The following is a 19,749-nucleotide window of genomic DNA, read 5'->3' as shown; positions in this document are numbered from 1 at the left end:
GTGCACTTGCTTTGATTTGAGCTTTTTCAATGAAAGCATCACTGTTTTGAAGTATATTCTTCCCACTGGTTGAACTCATATAGATCCAGTTGATCTTTGATTCAAATACTACCAACAAGAAGGAATCATTTCATAACCAAGTAATTAAACACGTGCCTTAGTTGACTTTTTTGAGTATATAGAGTATATATATGGGTTATATTTACTTAACTTTTGCTGGGGGGGGAGTCCCACTAATGATTTAGAGATCTCAAAAACTCATACAAAGGCATTATGGGGTTAAAAACACTAAACAGGAACTTTTGACATTTAGTCACTAATTTTTTTTTTTACTTTGTTATTATTGAAAATTATTCATGCAATTAAAGCAGATTTTTAAAAGGTTCCACACTCTCTGATTATCACTTGAAAGTCTCGTGCTTCTCTATAGGGAAGCAATCCTGCACCAACACCTCCTGTAAGTCTGAATATATTCATGTAGTTAACAAGGATCAAAGTGTGAAAACATGGCATTGCACAATGTTGAACAAAATAACAGAAAAACAATGCAGGAACATTTCCAGCAACAGGAGCCTTCATTTTCTTATTTCTCAGTATGCACATGCTCTTCAGCCTCAGTCTTTCCCACCAGAGATGAGGAACGAGGTGAGGAAGAGACCAAGGAGAAAGGAGTTGAGGTGGCAGGATTTTAACAAAATGAAATACCCTTATCTATAAGCACCATTTTAAAGCAATGCCAGTTGAGTGAGATGTTTGGCACAGCTGCATAATCTCTTCACTCTTCTGTTAGAGCAGTGTACTTGTCGTGGTCTGGGTGGTTTTCCACAGCATCAGCTCCTCCCCACTGGGTGGAGTCTTTGTTGTTCCTCACCTGATGGCAATCGGACCAGCAGTATTTATGACCGGCGCACTCAACTGGTCTTCGCCAGATTATCTGCCAACTTTACCTCTGAAAACCACCTACCAAGCTCTCCTGGATACCAGTTTGCTGCCACCGGTAATCCCTCTCCGTTTTGGAGCTGCCATTTTCTCCTGCCTGCCTCCCTGCCTTGCATGCAGCACCCACCTGGACCTCTCCTGCCTCCCCCCTCCACGCAACCCCCACCTGCAAGCTTTGCCCGGGCCCGCCACAGTTTTCCCTGCCCAGTGCCTGCACCCAGTTATCCCTGCCATCTAGTTTTCACCACAGTATTTTTCTCTCGCCTCAGACATCTAGTTTATGTTCATTGATTCTAGTCTGCACTTTCTGTTAGCCTCTGAGCATTGTAAAAATAAAGTCTCTTTTCGTTACACCTCACCCCTGGCCTCCGGTTTTGAATCTGCGCTTGAGTCCATCCCATGTCCACGGGCCACTGCGCCTGACAGTGTAATCTGGCCAGTATATGGACTCAGCGGATCAAATCCGGACTGCCGTCTCGAAACAGGGCGCCATTCTTGGTACTCACGAGGACGCGCTCCAGTTTCTACTGGCGAAGGTTAACTCACTCACTGACGAGCAAGAGAAGATGCAATCCGCGGTTCAGAACCTTCAGTCAGCCACTGCCCCTGAACCCGAACCCATTCCCAGTACGTCGGCACCGGTACCCGCGCCGCCGCCGCCTCAGCCCGCTGCGGATTCTGAGCCTCTGCAGACGCCGATGTTCCGCGATGCCGCCTCCCCGGAGCCGGAACCCTTTTCTGGCGGCCGGGGGGGATGCAGCGGTTTCCTCCTTCAGTGCGAGCTAGCGTTCGGTCGCTCACCCCGCTCGTTTGTTTCTGATACTGTGCGGATTTCTCATTTAGTCGGGAAACTGCGCGATCGCGCCCTTACATGGGCAGAGGCTTATCTAGCTAGACATCCGTTACCGACTTGTCATTATGATGACTTTTTGAGAGAGTTTAAGAAAACTTTCGCTCACCCGACCTCTGAATGCAGTTCGGCGCGGAGGCTGTTGCATCTTCGCCAGGGACGGCGGAGCATTGCGGACTTCCTAATCGATTTCCGCATCGCCGCCGCCGAGGCGGGCTGGTCTGATCGGGCTCTGCATGGGGTGTATTTGCACTCTCTCAACGATGAGATGAAGGACCACCTGGCCTCCCGGGATGAGCCCGCTACTTTTGAGGAGTTGGTTTCCCTCACACTTCGCATTGACAGCAGGTTGCGGGAGAGAGAGTGGGAGAGGGACTACAGTTCCCGTCGGTCCTTGCGGCGGTCATCTCTGGTCGTTTCTCCCCCGCCACCGCTTCCGGTTCAGCCGTCCACTCCCATTGCTGGCACCGGGGGTGGTGAACCGGAACCGGAACCCATGCAGATCGGGCGTTACCAGCTGACGGTGGAGGAGAGAGAGAGGCGCCGCCGTTCACGTTCTTGCTTTTATTGTGGCTCCGGTGAGCATTTGATTTCTTCCTGCCCTAAGAAGGGAAAAGAGACCGCCCGCCGGTAGGTCCGGGGATATGGGTGGGCGGTACCAGGGTTAACGCCAAGCCCCGATTTTTGCTTTCTGTGACACTCTTACTCGGTCAGGGAGCCCACGTCTCATCAGCGCTGGTTGATTCAGGGGCCGAGCAGAGTTTGATCGACAGGGGATTTGCTGAACAGCTTCAGATCCCTCTTTTTGAGTTAACTCCGTCTATTCCAGTTAGGGCATTAAACGATCAGGTCTTTTCTTACTCATCGCACTGCACCGGTTACCTTGATCACTTCCGGCAACCACAGAGAAACACTGATCTTTTACACCTCACAATCCCCTGACACGCCCATAATTTTAGGTTTCCCATGGCTAAGACATCATAATCCTCACCTGGATTGGGTGGGACAGAGGGTCGTGAGTTGGAGCCCATATTGTCATGCCAACTGTCTCGTCTCAGCTGCCCCACCTGGGGCCACTGAGCCCTCTAGCAAGGAGAACTGCACCCCTGACCTCTCTGCGGTTCCCCCCGAATATCATGACATATCAGAAGTTTTTAACAAAGATAAGGCACTGTCCCTACCACCCCATCGCCCTTACGATTGTGCCATTACCTTGTTTTCCGGCTCCACGTTACCTTCCAGCCGTCTCTACAACTTGTCACGCCCTGAACGGGCTGCCATGGAAAAATACATCGGAGACTCACTGGCGGCTGGACTCATCAGACCATCGACTTCCCCCGTGGGTGCTGGCTTCTTCTTCGTGGGTAAGAAGGATGGCACACTCCGTCCATGCATCGACTTTCGGCCCCTTAATGACATCACAGTTAAAAACAAATACCCATTACCACTCATCAGCTCCGCTTTTGAGCCCCTCCATGGGGCCACCATTTTTACCAAACTGGATCTCAGGAACGCATATCACCTAGTCAGAATCAGGGAGGGGGATGAGTGGAAGACTGCGTTTAACACACACTTAGGACATTTCGAGTATTTAGTCATGCCATTTGGCCTCACTAATGCACCTGCAGTTTTCCAAACCCTAGTGAATGATGTCCTTAGGGATTTTCTGGATCGTTTTGTCTTCGTTTACCTCGATGACATCCTGATTTTTTCCAAGGACCTCAAGGAACACAGAATCCATGTCCGGGCCGTACTCCAGCGGTTGTTGGAGAACAAATTATATGTCAAAGCCGAGAAATGCGAATTCCATGCACCATCTGTGTCATTCCTGGGTTACATTCTTGCAGGGGGGCAGGTGAAGACAGATCCGGCTAAAGTGAAGGCAGTAGCGGAGTGGCCACTACCTACCTCACGAAAACACTTACAAGGGTTTTTGGGCTTCGCGAACTTCTACCGCCGCTTCATCAGGAATTACAGTCAAGTAGCCGCTCCCCTAACTCGTCTAACTTCCTCTAAGCTTCCTTACCATTGGAGTCCAGAGGCCGACGCCGCCTTCTCCCGGTTGAAAGAACTGTTTACCTCTGCGCCGGTCTTAATCCATCCCGATCATAGTAAACCTTTTGTCGTGGAAGTAGACGCGTCAGGCGTTGGGGTCGGGGCGGTGTTGTCCCAGCGTTCAGGTTCATCTGCTAAGCTTCAGCCCTGCGCCTTTTTCTCCCGCCGCCTCTCACCTGCGGAGAGGAATTATGACGTTGGAGACAGGGAGTTGCTTGCTGTAAAGCTAGCGCTGGAGGAATGGCGGCATTTACTTGAGGGAGCAGAGCATCCATTCACTATTTGGACTGACCATAAGAACTTAACCTATTTACGCACAGCCAAAATGCTCAACTCGCGCCAAGCTCGATGGTCCCTATTCTTTACTCGATTTAACTTTTCCATCTCTTACCGACCAGGCACCCGCAACACCAAGCCGGATGCTCTGTCCCGCCAGTTCGACCCTGTGTGTGACCCGTCTGATGCACCCACCATCTTGCCGGCAGGAGTCAGGATCGGTTCTGTCGCCTGGGACGTGGAGGAGGACATCCGCCGTGCGCTGGAGACTGAGCCAGACCCCGGCACGGGCCCTCCGAACCGACGCTATGTCCCCACCGTGGCTCGCCCTAAGGTGATCGATTGGGTCCACAAGGGCAAATTTTCTTGCCATCCGGGTGGGGGGAGAACAGGCTCACTCCTTAAAAGGTATTTCTGGTGGGAGACTATTGATAAAGACGTCAAAGAATATGTAGCTGCCTGTCCTGTCTGCGCACGTAACAAATCGAGCTCACTACGCCCAGCTGGACTTTTACGACCCCTCACTATACCTCATCGCCCCTGGTCTCACATTGCGTTGGATTTTGTCACTGGCCTTCCCGTCTCCTCAGGTAAAACCACGATTCTCACTGTGGTGGATAGATTCTCCAAAGCTGCACACTTCATTGCCCTAAACAAACTCCCCACTGCAACGGAGACAGCCAAGATTATGACTGAGCAGGTCTTCAGACTCCACGGCATACCTTGCGAGATCGTGGGCCCTCAGTTCATTTCGCGAGTGTGGAGGTCGTTCTGCACCGCTCTCGGGGCTAAACCCTGCTTGAGCTCAGGATTTCATCCACAGACGAATGGGCAGGCCGAACGGCTCAACCAGGAACTGGAGGCCACCCTCCGTTGTGTCGCTGCCTCCAACCCCGCCTCATGGTCCTCGTTGCTGCCGTGGGCAGAATACGCTCACAATTCGCTTACGTCTTCTGCTACTGGCCTCTCGCCTTTCGAGGCCTCCATAGGTTACCAGCCGCCTCTCTTCCCCGACCAGGAGGCCGACCTCGAGGTTCCCTCGGTCCAACACCATCTCCGACGTTGTCAGCGGGCGTGGAGGTTGACCCATCGGTCGTTGTGCCGGTCCGTTGCTCGCCAGTGCCTGTACGCGGACCGTCGCCGCAGGGCAGCCCCTGCCTACTCCCCTGGGCAGAAAGTGTGGTTGTCTGCTAAGGACGTTCCCCTCAAGGTGGCATCTCGTAAGCTGGCCCCGCGTTTCATTGGACCCTTCGAGGTGGAGCGGGTCCTCAGCCCTTCTGCGCTGCGGTTGAAGCTGCCTTCCTCGCTGCGCATTCACCCGACCTTCCACGTCTCCCAGGTCAAGCCGGTGGTCGTGAGTCCGTTGTGCCCTCCTTCCGCTCCCCCTCCTCCCACCCGGCTCGTGGATGGGCATCCTGCCTTCGCGGTCCAGCGCATTCTGGACGTCCGTCGGCGGGGACGGGTCCGGCAGTTCTTGGTGGACTGGGAGGGTTATGGGCCTGAGGAGCGGTCCTGGGTGTCTCGTTCCTTGATTTTGGATCCTGCTTTGCTTTCTGCTTTTTACGGGGCTCGACGCAGGCCGCGGGTGGCTCGGTCGCCGGGGGTCGACCCTTGATGGGGGGGTAGTGTCGTGGTCTGGGTGGTTTTCCACAGCATCAGCTCCTCCCCACTGGGTGGAGTCTTTGTTGTTCCTCACCTGATGGCAATCGGACCAGCAGTATTTATGACCGGCGCACTCAACTGGTCTTCGCCAGATTATCTGCCAACTTTACCTCTGAAAACCACCTACCAAGCTCTCCTGGATACCAGTTTGCTGCCACCGGTAATCCCTCTCCGTTTTGGAGCTGCCATTTTCTCCTGCCTGCCTCCCTGCCTTGCATGCAGCACCCACCTGGACCTCTCCTGCCTCCCCCCTCCACGCAACCCCCACCTGCAAGCTTTGCCCGGGCCCGCCACAGTTTTCCCTGCCCAGTACCTGCACCCAGTTATCCCTGCCATCTAGTTTTCGCCACAGTATTTTTCTCTCGCCTCAGACATCTAGTTTATGTTCATTGATTCTAGTCTGCACTTTCTGTTAGCCTCTGAGCATTGTAAAAATAAAGTCTCTTTTCGTTACACCTCACCCCTGGCCTCCGGTTTTGAATCTGCGCTTGAGTCCATCCCATGTCCACGGGCCACTGCGCCTGACAGTACTGCTGTATGCTCAGATATCTTATAATTATAACACTGTGATGGATGAATTTGCACCGTGGACTTGTAAGCAGAAATACATGAAAACAAACTAGACAGCGCTGAAAGACACAAGCTGTAATATAAATATAACATGCAACATGTTTGCAGAAGACAAACAGAACAGGTGGAGGACACTGAGCACAGATTGGAGACATTCAGAGACAGCTGGGCGGCCCTGTTCCAGAAAGACGGCTCAGTGTGAACTGGTGACAAGTTTTCTGTTCTAGGGGAGTCACTGGAGTAACTGGCAGGTGTTCTGCTTGGCTCCTCCCCTCCTGCTGAAGCAGCTGTGTGACACACCGTAAATAACATTAACTTCTAGATTAGTTTATACTGCTTATATGGAAAAGCTGTTTGTGTAGAATAGAGATAACAGTGGACATGGCTTTTTTTTAATTTAGCTATCAATAAAGTGTGTGCCAATCTGTTTATCTTCACTGAAACATTTATTCTGCACTACTGTACAGGGTGGGCCATTTATATGGATACACCGTAATAAACCAAGCACACCATTGTTTTTCGTGTGACATTACCAATAAGTTTGATGTGTCACATGGCCCTCTTCCTATTGAAAAAACAAAAGTTGTATCCAAGATGGCCGACTTCTAAATGGCCACTATGGTCACCACCCATCTTGAGGAGTTTGCCCCCTCACATATACTAATGTGCCACAAACAGGACTTTAATATCACCAACCATTCCCATGTTATTACGGTGTATCCATATAAATGGCCCACCCTGTAGTTCCCATAGTCCAGCCTAAGGCTCAGGAGCCAGCCAGACAAGGACCGTTTCTGTTAATTAACAAAAACTTTCAGTTTTGTCTTTACAGTCTGGACAATAACCTATCAGAACTTTTACCTGTAATTTTAACCAGTTAATTCTTACAATTTAAGCCCAAAGAGTCATGCTCACAATTTCTTTCATTACCAGAACAGAATTTCAACGTTGTCTAGAAAAAAATGACCTGCTGCAGTGACAGCACTTTTAGGATATCTCCATGACCGAGCACTTAAAGTGGGCCATATGTAGCCCCTGATGTAACATGAGTTTGACATCCCGGCCATAGACAGAAGGACAAAATGGATGCAGCTTATGTCTAAAGTGCTTCTTACTAGATTTTTAGTGTTGCATTAAAAACAACAATACTGTGTCAGCCGCTTGCCTGATCATATGCTCTGGAATTCTCTACAAAGACGAATTGTGCAGTTTCTTCTTTCTTCTTATTGAACTGCAGCAACACACCAGGGTTGCTTTCCACCACAGCCTACAGAAACCTTGCTGTGAAGGGCATCTTCACTTTCTTTGTATATGTACAATGGCAATAAAGAGCTATTCTATTCTATCTCTGAAATGTGTGGTTTGCTGGCTTTACAACTGATGGGCTGACACACACCAGTGTGAAGAGACTGATCCACGATTCACTGCACAAGTTAGAACCTGTGGTGTTTGATGCTGTGAAACACATTGCAGAGCCAAGTTCTTGTTACATATTTGTTAACGTTCTGCAGTAAATAAACAGAGTTCCTTGTCTGGAGATTTGCACATGTGGGTTAGAGAGGGTGTAGCGACACACAAACCTTCCCCCGGATTTTTTTCACAAATCACACCCTGGATGTAGCAACTGTGACGTCACCGTTTGGTTTCTGAATTCTTGTTTTTAGGCCTTGAGATTAGGGATGGGTATTGATAAGATTTTCACGATTCCGATTCCATTTTCGATTCTGTTTAACGATTCGATTCTTTATCGATTCTTTTTAAAAAAGGAGAACACTAAGGTCGATTAGCTTAGAACTTTGTTTTTTATCTTCTCTTTGAACAAGATAGAAATTTAGGAGTAACATGGCCTTACAAACCCAACAGTGAGATCTTAAGAGATCCAGCCTACAGCTCTTCAATGGGGTGTCACAGGGACCCCGGGGAAAAGAAATTATAAATGTAAAATAATAAAATAAATATTCTTCTGTAGCAATAACAAAGTATAACATAAATTATTCTGTAGCAATTACACAAGAATATCCAGCAATGTCCCTGCCTACACATTCACTTACCGAAAATCGGGGGCATCTGCTGTGGCAAATGGGTGCAAGCCTTTGACCACAAACTTAGTCACTGCTCGGTGACATTCGTCTATCCTGGCCTGAAAGGAGACGCTACCGGTAGACTGCAGCGACAACTGCCAGCATCTGAGCCAGACTCTGTCTGTCTCATCACGGTCACCTAAATGCACAGTAATGGCAGGTTTTGTAATAAGGCAGATCGCGCTAACATAATATGCACTGTTAGTTGATTATTTACCTGCCGTATTAACGGGAGAGGACGTGCAAACGTTACCGCTGCTGCTGGGTTGAGATTCACGAGTCCGGAGCGGAATTAAAAACACGACATTCATTTAAGGTCATCGCGTGTTTTGTGAGCAAATGCTTTTGCATATTCGTAGTGTTTACTCCCTTAAATGAAATATCTACTTTGCAAGTATTGCAAGTTGCCCTGTTGTCATCCGTTCTCGTAAAGTATAACCAAACTTTTGAGCGTTTGAGCCGCCATGTTTCCTGCCAGGTAAATGACGCTCCACAACGTGGTGACGTCTTTCGGGGTGACTGGAATCGATAAGGGAATCGTTTACAAAAATGGCAAACAATTCCAGGGAATTGAAACAGTGCGAACCGGTTCTCAACAAGAACCGGTTTTAGATACCCATCCCTACTTGAGATGTTTTTGCTTTTGCCGTGTTGGAGTTTGAAGCCAGATGTGGCGGCCGAGGGATGGTGCTGAATGTGAAACTGCACACTCGGTGGCTAGCACTTTGTCCGTAACAAGCGGCTGTTTATTGCATGATACACAGTTGTTAGATGCATCCATCAGAGTCTGCAGCCAGTCCATTTACCATTTATGTTTGCTAACAACATTTTAAGTATATCCTGTATAATCCTGCTTTTCATTTTCAAAAATTGGCCAAAATTTGCAAAATTCATTGAATTTTTATTGTTTGACCCAAAACTGGGCAGAGGGATTTTATCTCACAGACTTCAGTAAGACTGAGAGTCACAGCTGTCACCTCCTGATCGCCATTAAAAAGAATTAAATGCACTGGTTTTTATATATAGTGCTTTTCTACTATACAGGAGGGCTCAAAGTGCTTTATACAACATGCCTTATTTACTCATTAATACAGCACTGTTTTCTATGCCCAATGCTTTCTACCTAACAGTCATGCTCACTCGTGTTCTGATGGATACATCAGGAAGTAACTTGGGGTTCGGTATCTTGGTCACGGATACTTTGGCATGCAGATTGGAGCAGCCAGGGATCGACGCGCCAAGCTTCCAATTAGTGGGTGACCTGCACTGCCTCTTGAGCTACATTCACCCCACAGTGTAGATTTAAGGTTAAGCCTTAAATCTACACTGTGGGATCAGTTTTCAGACATGGAAGCTACGTCTGTCTGTAACAGAGTTACTACTATATAATAATCACTATTTATCAGTGATGTCAATAGATTATATCATGAAATAATTATATTTTTAGTCCTTATTTAGTGTTTATTGTTACTTGCTTTTAATATAGTTTAAAAGGGCCGTCTCTTAATACAGTCTGTGCCAAAAGTACTGACAGGAAACTACATGCTTTTGCAAGAGCATGGTAACTGCAGGACCAGAAAGTGAAACTAAGCAGAGTGTTTGATCGAAACTTATAGTGTTTGTGACGTCTGGATGGAGTATATAAATATAACTAGGCTTCCTGTTTGTGCTTCAGACTTTGGCTGACGTGTCTGTGTGTCTGCTGAGTCTCCGTATTCCGGAATATGTGAAATTAAAAATCATTTTGTAAAGTAAAAGACCACTATGAGCTGGCCATAAAGAATCCAAAAGAACTCAATTTAATAATTAAAAAAAAAAAATTTAATCTCACAATTTTCTGTAATTAATCGCGATTAATCGCAATTACTTGATCAATAACCTGGCTAAAACTAATTTTTTTTTCAACTTTATATTTAAGCTTGTGACATTTCTGCAATATAATCAAGTAAATGCAGAATAAACACAAAGAATGTTAAATGCTTAAATTCAAAGAGAATTTGAATAGTTTTCTTCAGTCTTTTAGCACAGGTTCTCTACTGTGAAATACAACTTTTTTAAAAAAACCTATATACTAATAGGTAAGTATACACTAATATATAATATATATTAGTGCTGTCAAACAGTTAAAATGTTTAATCTGATTCATCGCAGGGTTACTGTAGATTAATTTAGATTAATCACAATTGAATTCATTTTTATTCTATATTAATCGCACCACGGTGGCACGGTGGTTAGCACTGTTGCCGCACAGCAAGAAGGTCCTGAGTTCAATTCCACCATCAGGCCGGGGTCTTTCTGTGTGGAGTTTGCATGTTCTCCTCGTGTTTGCGTGGGTTCCCTCCGGGTACTCCGGCTTCCTCCCACCGTCCAAAGACATGCAGCTTGTGGGGATAGGTTAATTGGATAATCCAAATTGTCACTACACAGCAAAATCTCCAGTGTTAATTCAACTCCTATAGTGTTAAAGTTAACACTTTTCCAGTGTTTATATAATTCTCACTGGTTTAGAGTTAAAGTAACACTTTGCAAAGTGTTATTATTTTAACTCCATTGTAGTGTTAAAAATATAACACCCATAGTGTTAGAATTTCACTCTGTATGGTGTGAAGTGTCTTCACTCAGAGTGTAACTACCTAACATTTATAGTGTTGTTTTAGGACACTGATAAGTGTTCACTTTTACACTGGCTTGGGTTAACTCTTTTCACTGAGGGTGTTACTACACAACAACTATGGTGTTATTTATGACACTTTTAAGTGTTTATTTTCACACTGGATTGTGTTGACTGTTTTCACTTAGAGTGTTATTCTGTAACTTTTACAGTGTTATTTTGGCACTTTAAAGTGACATATATGAGCTTTTAAATACTAGTCTGTATTAATTGTCTGAATACAAAAATGCATTAAAGTGCAATTACTGTATGACTACTGTGTTACATTCAGTGAAAATCCTTGTTAAGTCCCTTTACAGGATAAAAGGAGAAAACATAAAATTGGTCACATAAGCATTTTAATAAATATTAAATTCCAAGCACCATACAGCATACGTTCACAACAAAAATAATGGCACAATGTACAGACCATCATCATCACCATAAGCACTTTGCAAATCAAAGGGCTTGTATATTTCAATACAGTCTGCTTTAACAACATCTTTTTCATCCGTTTCAAACACTTTATAAGCATGGCAATGTTCACTGAAATTTTCAACCACAAGCTTCTGAACTATGAAGTAGGTGTGACTATTGACCAAAACTATTGTTTTTATTCTGCAAAACACCGGCATCTCATGTTCAGAACCACAACAAATGACCAATCCTGTTCTGTACTCAGTCCCATTAATGTTAACCCAATTAGCAGAGAAAGCCTCTTCTGCAACAGCAGGCAAGCCTAGGGAGATCATTTCACTATTTTCCTCACTATCAACATCAAATGATTTCAAGGGCCCATACTCAACATGGCTTAAAGGACATGTCTCCCACTTGTATGCTATGGATGTTTGATGTTTTTTGGCAAGTGACACTGTGATGTTCTTAAAGTTCTTAAGGGTGTCTTTGAACACCCTATGTTTAGCCTCACCTCTCATGCTCCATACATGCAATAATGGCCCAATTTTTCTGATGCAAGTTGGGTAGTGCAACATAAAGTGGTGTTTGGGAATCATGTTCCTACCTGGATACAACAATTTGAACAAGTCATGATGTTCCATTGTTAAATGTTTTAGAAGCACAGTCATGCCATGTGTAACAGATGGAGAGAATATGATGTTAATTATTTGCAACAATAGCAATAGCATAGTCCAGTTCTGATTTCCTTCTGGCACAATATCACCAAAAATTAAAGGAATGTTTCTTATCAGACAAAGAGTCTGAATGGAGTTAAGACCTATACTATTACCACTACTGTCTAAGTTCACCCTTGTTGGACGATTTTTGCTCTCCAAGTAGCCATAGTCAAAAGCATAGATCCGTGACAAAAGAGCAGGTTTCGGCAGAAAATTGTCTGACAGATATTCCAACAGTAACTTTATCTCATATTGTGCTACCCCTTCGAGAATATCATGCATAATGTCCAAGGAAAAGTTCTGGCAAACATGAAAGAATTGAAGAGTGTTCAGTGTAGAATTCTTTCTTAAGCCAAACACATGTAGCTTTTGAGGATCAGATTGCAACTCACTGCAGTGCATTTCAAAAAGTTCTTTCCCTCGTAAGATGATCTTTGGATCATCCTCAGTATACACACTCTGTGCATCCTGTTTTGCAATTAAACACAAACGACAAAAGTAACGTCCACTGAAAGACTCAACAAAACCCAAAATTGAGTGCATCCCCAAGTTGTCCCCAGTTATCTGACATATAGTGCCATGGACCTTTTCAGATGAGAAGGGTAAATCAATGCCATGGCTCTCCAAAAACTTTATGTCATCAATCAGAGGCTGTAAAATAGGATCAAAGCCGTATTTTTTCACATCTTCTGCACGAAACAATGCAACCAAATGAATGTTCATCAATGCAGAATTTAACTTTGGAGGCAGATTTCTGAGGACAAAATAGATTGCACCAACTTTGTGAACACCACGTTTGGAACCAAGTGGATTAGCAGTCTCAAAGTCATCATAATAAAGCTGAATTTGCAAAGAAGTCTGTGGTTTTGAAAACAATGGATGAGACTTATAGTAACTCCCATCACAAAAGTCTTCATATCTGTCTTCTTTTGATACACATAGTTTAGCAAGCAGCTCGCAAATATAAGAATTGCGACATATAAATTTGATTGTTTCCAAAATTGGAATGTACACAAAAGTGTCTTTTACTGGTACCTGGTCATAAGTGCCTGATTTTTTATTTAACCTTGTATCATAGCGTATTCCTAAAGTCTTTTCCACTGGATCCACAATTCCCCATTTTTCACGGAAATATGACTTTCTTTTAGCTTCAGTGTCGAACTTCTCAACTGGATTGTCAAAAGTCTCAAGACATTTTTCCACTGGAGATCTAACAGGATTTTCTGTTGGCACAACGTTCAGTACTTTATGTTTAAACTCACAGTGCAGTCCATCTGCAAAATCTTCCAAATCACAAACAAGTGATGACACAAAACTATTTGCCAAACCACTACCATTGAGTTTACCAATAATTTTAGTGCAAATTGCTTCAGAATTTTTTTTAATTCTTTGACCTGACCCATTGTTTTCAGAACACCCAACCTCTAGGCTCTGAGTAACACTTGTTCCTGCAACTGCTATGTCTGTATCTTGTAATCTGTCAAAATCAGCTTGAAATGACTCTGAGGGTTCTGCATCACCACTTTGACAACAATCTTCATCATGAACACTATTTAAATGTTTTTTTAAACCAGAATATGTAGTGAACTGACGGCTGCAACCATCTTGTGAACAAGCCAACTTAAATTTGGTGCTTGGATAAAAACTGTGACCTAGTCGCAAATGACTTATCAAAGCCTGACTGGTGCTATGCAGAGTTTGACAGATAAAACATTTAAACATGGTTCTCATTCAACATTTTGGCACGCAACTCACGAACACGTGGTGACTCATCTGTTGAGGTGGCATCAATGTTGAATATGGTGGTCTGCACAAAACTGTAGAGATGAACCAGTGACTCGTCGTAAGATAAGTTGAACACGTAGTGGGATTTGAAAAGTTCATCAAAAGCACTGAGTGAGCTGGTGGCTTGGCAGGGGATGAGCTGTTTGTCCACTGCAATGTAGAAGGTGTCAATGCTGTTCTGGGTTCGACCAACAGCGAGGATGTATGGTTGTTTACCATCTCTTGCTTGCAAGTGTTCATCAATGCTGCAGCATGACTAAAAACAAATGAGATATTGACATATAGGCCTAGCTTATACTTGCTGAGTATGAACCATTCATTCAGTTTGACATTATGTGCCTTGCTAACTTATTACAAAATACTAAGACACATACTTCATGGAGAGGAAAACTAAAAAGTGCAAAAACTGAAAAAGTGTTTTGTAGGATTTTAAAAAGTGAGACAACATATTTACCTTGTGAAAGTGCACCATTTTGTGTGCTGCATCAGTTGGACTTATTTTGGTTCTCCTCTTTCGTCCAGCTGTGGGTGGCAAAAGTTGAAGGAGTAGCAGCAGAGAGGCCATGTCACTGTCCCAGTCTGTGTATGGTTGAATTTATAAAACAATTTCAAAATGACAGGTAAAAATAAATATTATTAAAATCAAACAAGCATGGTGCGACGCCTACCATTTGCATCACTCTCTGTTGGTTTCTCAGCAGCTTTTATCAAACGACACAGGTCAGTTGACTGAGTCAGCTGTTTGGCTTCTTTAATAACCTTTGGCTTGAATGACATGTCCCACTTCTCAAGCAACTTGGTGGCTGTTTCAGCACCAAACAGCAGCAGGAAGTCTTGATTGACCTGTTCATCATACACACAGGACATAAAGACAGTGCTCAACATTGTTTACATTGCAATGTGATTTTGACCAATATGGGATATAGCCTGACTGGGATGACCAATGATCACATCTTTTACTGTTGCCATCCACATCAGCAAAACAAAAAAAAAGGATTAACAGTTGAAAATATCAAGTGATTTGACTTACTAGTCCTTTGACATCCAAAAAGCGTGGAAATGTTTTGAAGACATCTGCAGTTCTTTGTGGATCATGCACCAGATCCTGGCGATGTTGGAACATCATTTTCATCTTCTGAAATACACTTGCTTCATCAGGAGAGTGAACAAGAAATGAGATGGCCTCCTTGCAGGCATCTCCATCAAGTTGCTGAGGCAATGTGGTTGCTAATCTTCTGCGCTTAGGCCCTTGTTCTTGATGCACTGGGACTTCCTTCACTGGCCGTTTGGTTGTAGACCTGGACATGGTTTTGAGGCGCCACGCTACATATCCAGTGCCTTTCACTCCGTCGTAGAAATGCTCCTGTCACATTTAAACATAGATGAAAAATAAACATCAAATGCGATCTTACAGACTTTGCAGATTCAACAAAAAGAAACCCAAGGACTATTATCATGTAACAGGTGCAATACATGTTAAACAACATCCACAATTTCAATACAGTTTTATGACAATAGTTATTACGAAAGAGGAATTAAGATTTTTCTTTTAAATCATTTAGCTGATGTAATTATTCCATGATGAAAACTAAATAATGTGCTGTTTTACAATCACTGCATGACTTACATAGCCGTTTGGAGAAAATGGATCCTTCAATGAGGGAAAGAGTGTAATTATTCCAAGGGCATATTTCTCCTTTTGCTTACGGGAGGGAATTCTGCTATAGAGGAAATACAATTGAGAATGTTAAATCAGAAGTATGTGTCTTTACTGCAGTATACATTACAAGAATATTCCATATGGCCCATCTTTACTTTTTTATTAGGTACTATTACTCTTACCCATGTCTCTCAGTCATATCACTTGCCAATATGTTAACAAGATGCCGCCGGGTGCGGTGGCTCAGTGAATTTTCGGCATTGTATTCTTCAAGAATTTCCTCTCCACCAGGTTTCCTAGTCAAGGCATTTTTAACCATCTGCTCATATAAAAAGGAAAATAATAACAATAAAAACTTGTTTGTCAGTAAAGGTGAAAGTTTAGAGGAATGTCAACAAACCTGTGAAAGACATATCTAGCAAGAAGCACTAACTTCTACTAACATTTTTTCATACAGGGCAAGTTGGGAACCACCATGTTTTGAATTTCAATTTGTATAACAATCTACAGTATAAACGGTGTCAACTCAAAAATACAAGAGACATTTTCTGTTCTCAATTACCTCTTTTGCAGCCTCTGACACAGAAACATTTGGTGCAGAACTGTCTTTGCTGGATCTACTGCGGCCTGCAGGAATGCCCTTTTCCCTGAGGTCACTGTCACTTGATGAAAGTGATATAGTGTCCGTGAGGGAAGATAATGTATCCGAGGAGGATGGTGTGGAATGAGCTAAAGGACAAAAATCTTTGGGAGAGATGATTTGGTTAACTTTCTTTAGGCTACTCCACAATGCCATTAATAACACAATTTCAATGTTCATGTTCAGACAACATTCTATACAAATATGACCCAGCCCTGTCCACTGTCATGTATATTGCATGAAGACAGGTCAATGTCATCTGCATCAAGAGCAAAAGAACTTGGCTCTACATTGAGTGGGCTATACTATGAAAATTTAAGTTATGATAACATTTACCTTCATCTGAAATCTTTTCACGTATTGTCAGGCATAGGTCTGGTTGGGCCTCCAGTAACTCCAGAAAAATGTCTTCTTCGACAGCTGTGTCAGTTTCATCGAAAATATCAAGGTCAGCAGCATCCGGAAGTCCAAACTTGGTTTTGGCTTTACAAAAAGATAAGCATAATGTCACCTAAAACGCCTGAAAAACTTTTTTAAAAACTAATTTTGACTTTTTTATTTAGCTAATATTTATTAACAGCTGTTTTACCTGTCTTTAAAATGGTTAAATTAGACAAGTCTGCAGCAACAATATAGGCCTAGGCCTACTGCTCTGTACTGTTTTTAATGTCACACATTAAAATAAAATGTGTTAACATTTAATTCGTTTTTTAAATAGATGAGATGCAAACATGATGAACTGATACATGTGCAACAAATTTTGTTCTGCCAGGTTATCTTACCTTCACTGATGAATTCTAGATAAGTGAATCCTGCGTGCAATTTAATGTACTTCTTTACATTGAGGTATTTCACTTTCAGCAACATGTCTTACAACAGCACCTGGTGGAGAGAAGGGGGCACAGAATATTTTTTACCATATATTTAAACCATAGCTTAAGTGGCAACAAATCCGGACAACTTTAAGAAAATATTAGGCTATACATTGTGTGATGATCTGTGAAGGGGTGACAGACCACTTCAACCTCAGGAACATAATTTGGCTTCCCCCTGCGCACTAAAATAGCTGAACTTGGGTACACAGAAATAGCATCCAATGAATTATCCACCCATCCCCATGTTTATAAGACGACAACGGCGATCTTCTCGTCTGCACGCAGGCTAGATACTTAGTTCTGCTATGTTGCGAGTAAATCGCTGTAGCCTACTTGGGGAAAAGCATCTCTGTTTAAACCATGTCAGGATGATAATCCACATAAAATTTCCTGTTGAACGCACACCTGCCTTCATCACACTTTCACTTATGACAACAAATATCCCTTCTACTGTAAATTAATGAGTGCAAGTCTTACATTTATATCGGGAGTTTCTGACACATGCACAGCCGTCTGGCTAGTTGCTACTTTGTGGTGGTTGTTTTGTGACACGACATGCTAGGATTATCAGTGGAGGCGACGTCAACGACCCTCAGTCGTTATACCGCTTTGTCTTAAACACTGGATGGTAGCCTATTTCACTAAAACTGTAGAAAAGGGGAAAATGTTCCCTTAGATTAGGCCTACTACAACATGTATGATATATCCTAACCGTTAGCAAGCAATCCATGCACAAACGCAGCGCGCCTTGCTTGGTCACTAACATCTAACAGAATTCCATAACCCCCTGCCACTTCAAAGATTTGTAGGCTAGGCTACTACTAAACTCGCTGGTAGCACGTGTAATTAGCCTATCTTGATGCTTTCCAAAACTTGACTTGAACGTCTCCATGTGATTGTTTAGTTCACTTTTAAATAGGATATTTCTGAGGCGAATGTTCGCTTCCCTTAAAAGCAGTGGGCTAAACGCATTTGTCTTAGCTGCCAGCTAGGCTACCACAAATTCAAATTTTAACATTACATTTAACATATCCAGAGGATAGCTAACTCCTCCCTCGTTTCATTTAATAAGCATTGAACACTGGAAAGCATTTCTCTTATGACATTAGAACTAACTAGAATTGAGAATTATATTGAGCACGCATTTATTTTCGCTGCAATATTAACTTGTTATAGAGGATAGTTTAGCTACCTAAGCTAACGAATCCCATCTCTTACCGCAGATGAATACACTCCACATTAGGAAAATATTGCATGCTTCTGATAAATAATGTTATAGGCTAGTTAGTTACAATATTTAATAATGATAAAATAACATATGTCTTGTTGTATAGTTCTTACCTGAACAACCTCCTCGATCTTGACAGCAAACCTCTGGCGGACTCCTCATGCCCATGAGCGCGAAAAACCCGGATGTGGAAATCAACTCCAAATGAGTGTTATAGTATTGACTCTTTGAAATAACTCCGGCTACAGAGCTTTTTCAGCACCGTTAGTGTTACTGTAACTCTCAAACCAACACTTTTCAACTCGAAATTTTTAACACCAGTAATTTTAACTCACATCAACACTTCGGATTTTGCTGTGTATGTGTGAATGTGAGTGCGAATGGTTGTCTGTCCCTGTGTGTTGGCCCTGCGACAGACTGGCGACCTGTCCAGGGTGTACCCTGCCTCTCGCCCTATGACAGCTGGGATAGGCTCCAGCGCCCCCTGCGACCCTGAAAAGGATAAGCGGAAGCGAATGGATGGTTGGATGGATGGATTAATCGCATTTCATTTTGCATGAGCAAACAGACTCAAGAAAAAAGGGAAAATATCTGCACTTAACATGTTTATTGAACATCTTGAACATTCATGTTAACAAAAAACTCTGTAAACATTTATCCCCTCTCTCTCTGTCACTCTTGGAGAGGCTTCAAGTCCTCAAAACGAGGAACCAAAGTTCTGTGAACCTCATGTTCTCAACGATAGTAATAGGTCTGCCCGAAATGTGTTGACAGAAACATTTCAGGGATTTTGAGTCATTCTGCACTCGAGAAGCGTTAATTGCGTTAAAAAATGTAATCACGTTAACCGTGATGGTGGATTAATTCGCGTTAACGCGTTAATTTTGACAGCACTACTATTTACATAAAGCAGTATGAGCCTTTAACTTGGATTTATCATGTGATGAGTAATACTGATGGGACGCTTCTATCATATGATGCATCATACAAACTATCTTTTATAGCTGACATCAGGTTGGGCGTGATGTTAAATGTATAAGTGAAGATGTCTGTCGAGCAGCTGAATTCTTTTGGTTGTAATTAGAAATCTGGATTAAATATATTGTAGTTTAGAGGAGGGAGTTTGAACCTGACTCAGCCTTTTTAACCATATCACGAGACTATGATATAAATCATACATTCATTAGTGGATTAGTTGTACCTGCCTGAGCCATATTTTCATATTCATTTCTGTCACAGGTACTATTTCTGTTTCCAGCTGAATAAATATCAGATGTAATGTACCACACGGTTCCGGTGTTATCACTTCATTCCATTAAGGAAAATTCAAGTGTAAATTATAAAG

General features: G+C 43.3%; 1 protein-coding gene across 1 annotated transcript; it reads right to left on the bottom strand.

The window, feature by feature from the left end:
* Nucleotides 1–13,922: 13,922 nt before the first annotated feature.
* Nucleotides 13,923–17,978, bottom strand: LOC113008230 (uncharacterized). The gene is made up of 9 exons (XM_026145550.1): nucleotides 17,084–17,978; nucleotides 16,638–16,784; nucleotides 16,224–16,405; nucleotides 15,844–15,980; nucleotides 15,629–15,722; nucleotides 15,032–15,364; nucleotides 14,670–14,844; nucleotides 14,456–14,580; nucleotides 13,923–14,257 (listed from the first exon to the last, which is right to left on the bottom strand). The coding sequence occupies exons 1-9, from the start codon at nucleotides 17,166–17,168 to the stop codon at nucleotides 13,931–13,933; spliced, it is 1,605 nt and encodes a 534-aa protein (XP_026001335.1). The 5' UTR covers nucleotides 17,169–17,978; the 3' UTR covers nucleotides 13,923–13,930.
* Between the last annotated feature and the right edge of the window lie 1,771 nt (nucleotides 17,979–19,749).

Source organism: Astatotilapia calliptera, chromosome 1, assembly GCF_900246225.1.
Source record: "Astatotilapia calliptera chromosome 1, fAstCal1.2, whole genome shotgun sequence".
Classification (NCBI taxonomy): domain Eukaryota; kingdom Metazoa; phylum Chordata; class Actinopteri; order Cichliformes; family Cichlidae; genus Astatotilapia; species Astatotilapia calliptera.
The sequence above is the reverse complement of the archived record's forward strand: the minus strand, read 5'-3'. Positions and strand labels throughout refer to the sequence as shown.

Coding starts and splice junctions, on each gene's coding strand:
- LOC113008230 (XM_026145550.1), bottom strand. CDS start 17,168: ATGTTGCTGAAAGTGAAATACCTCAATGTAAAGAAGTACATTAAATTG. Junction 16,785..17,083: donor TCTAGAATTCATCAGTGAAG/GTAAGATAACCT, acceptor CTTTTTGTAAAG/CCAAAACCAAGTTTGGACTT. Junction 14,581..14,669: donor AACAGAGAGTGATGCAAATG/GTAGGCGTCGCA, acceptor AACCATACACAG/ACTGGGACAGTGACATGGCC.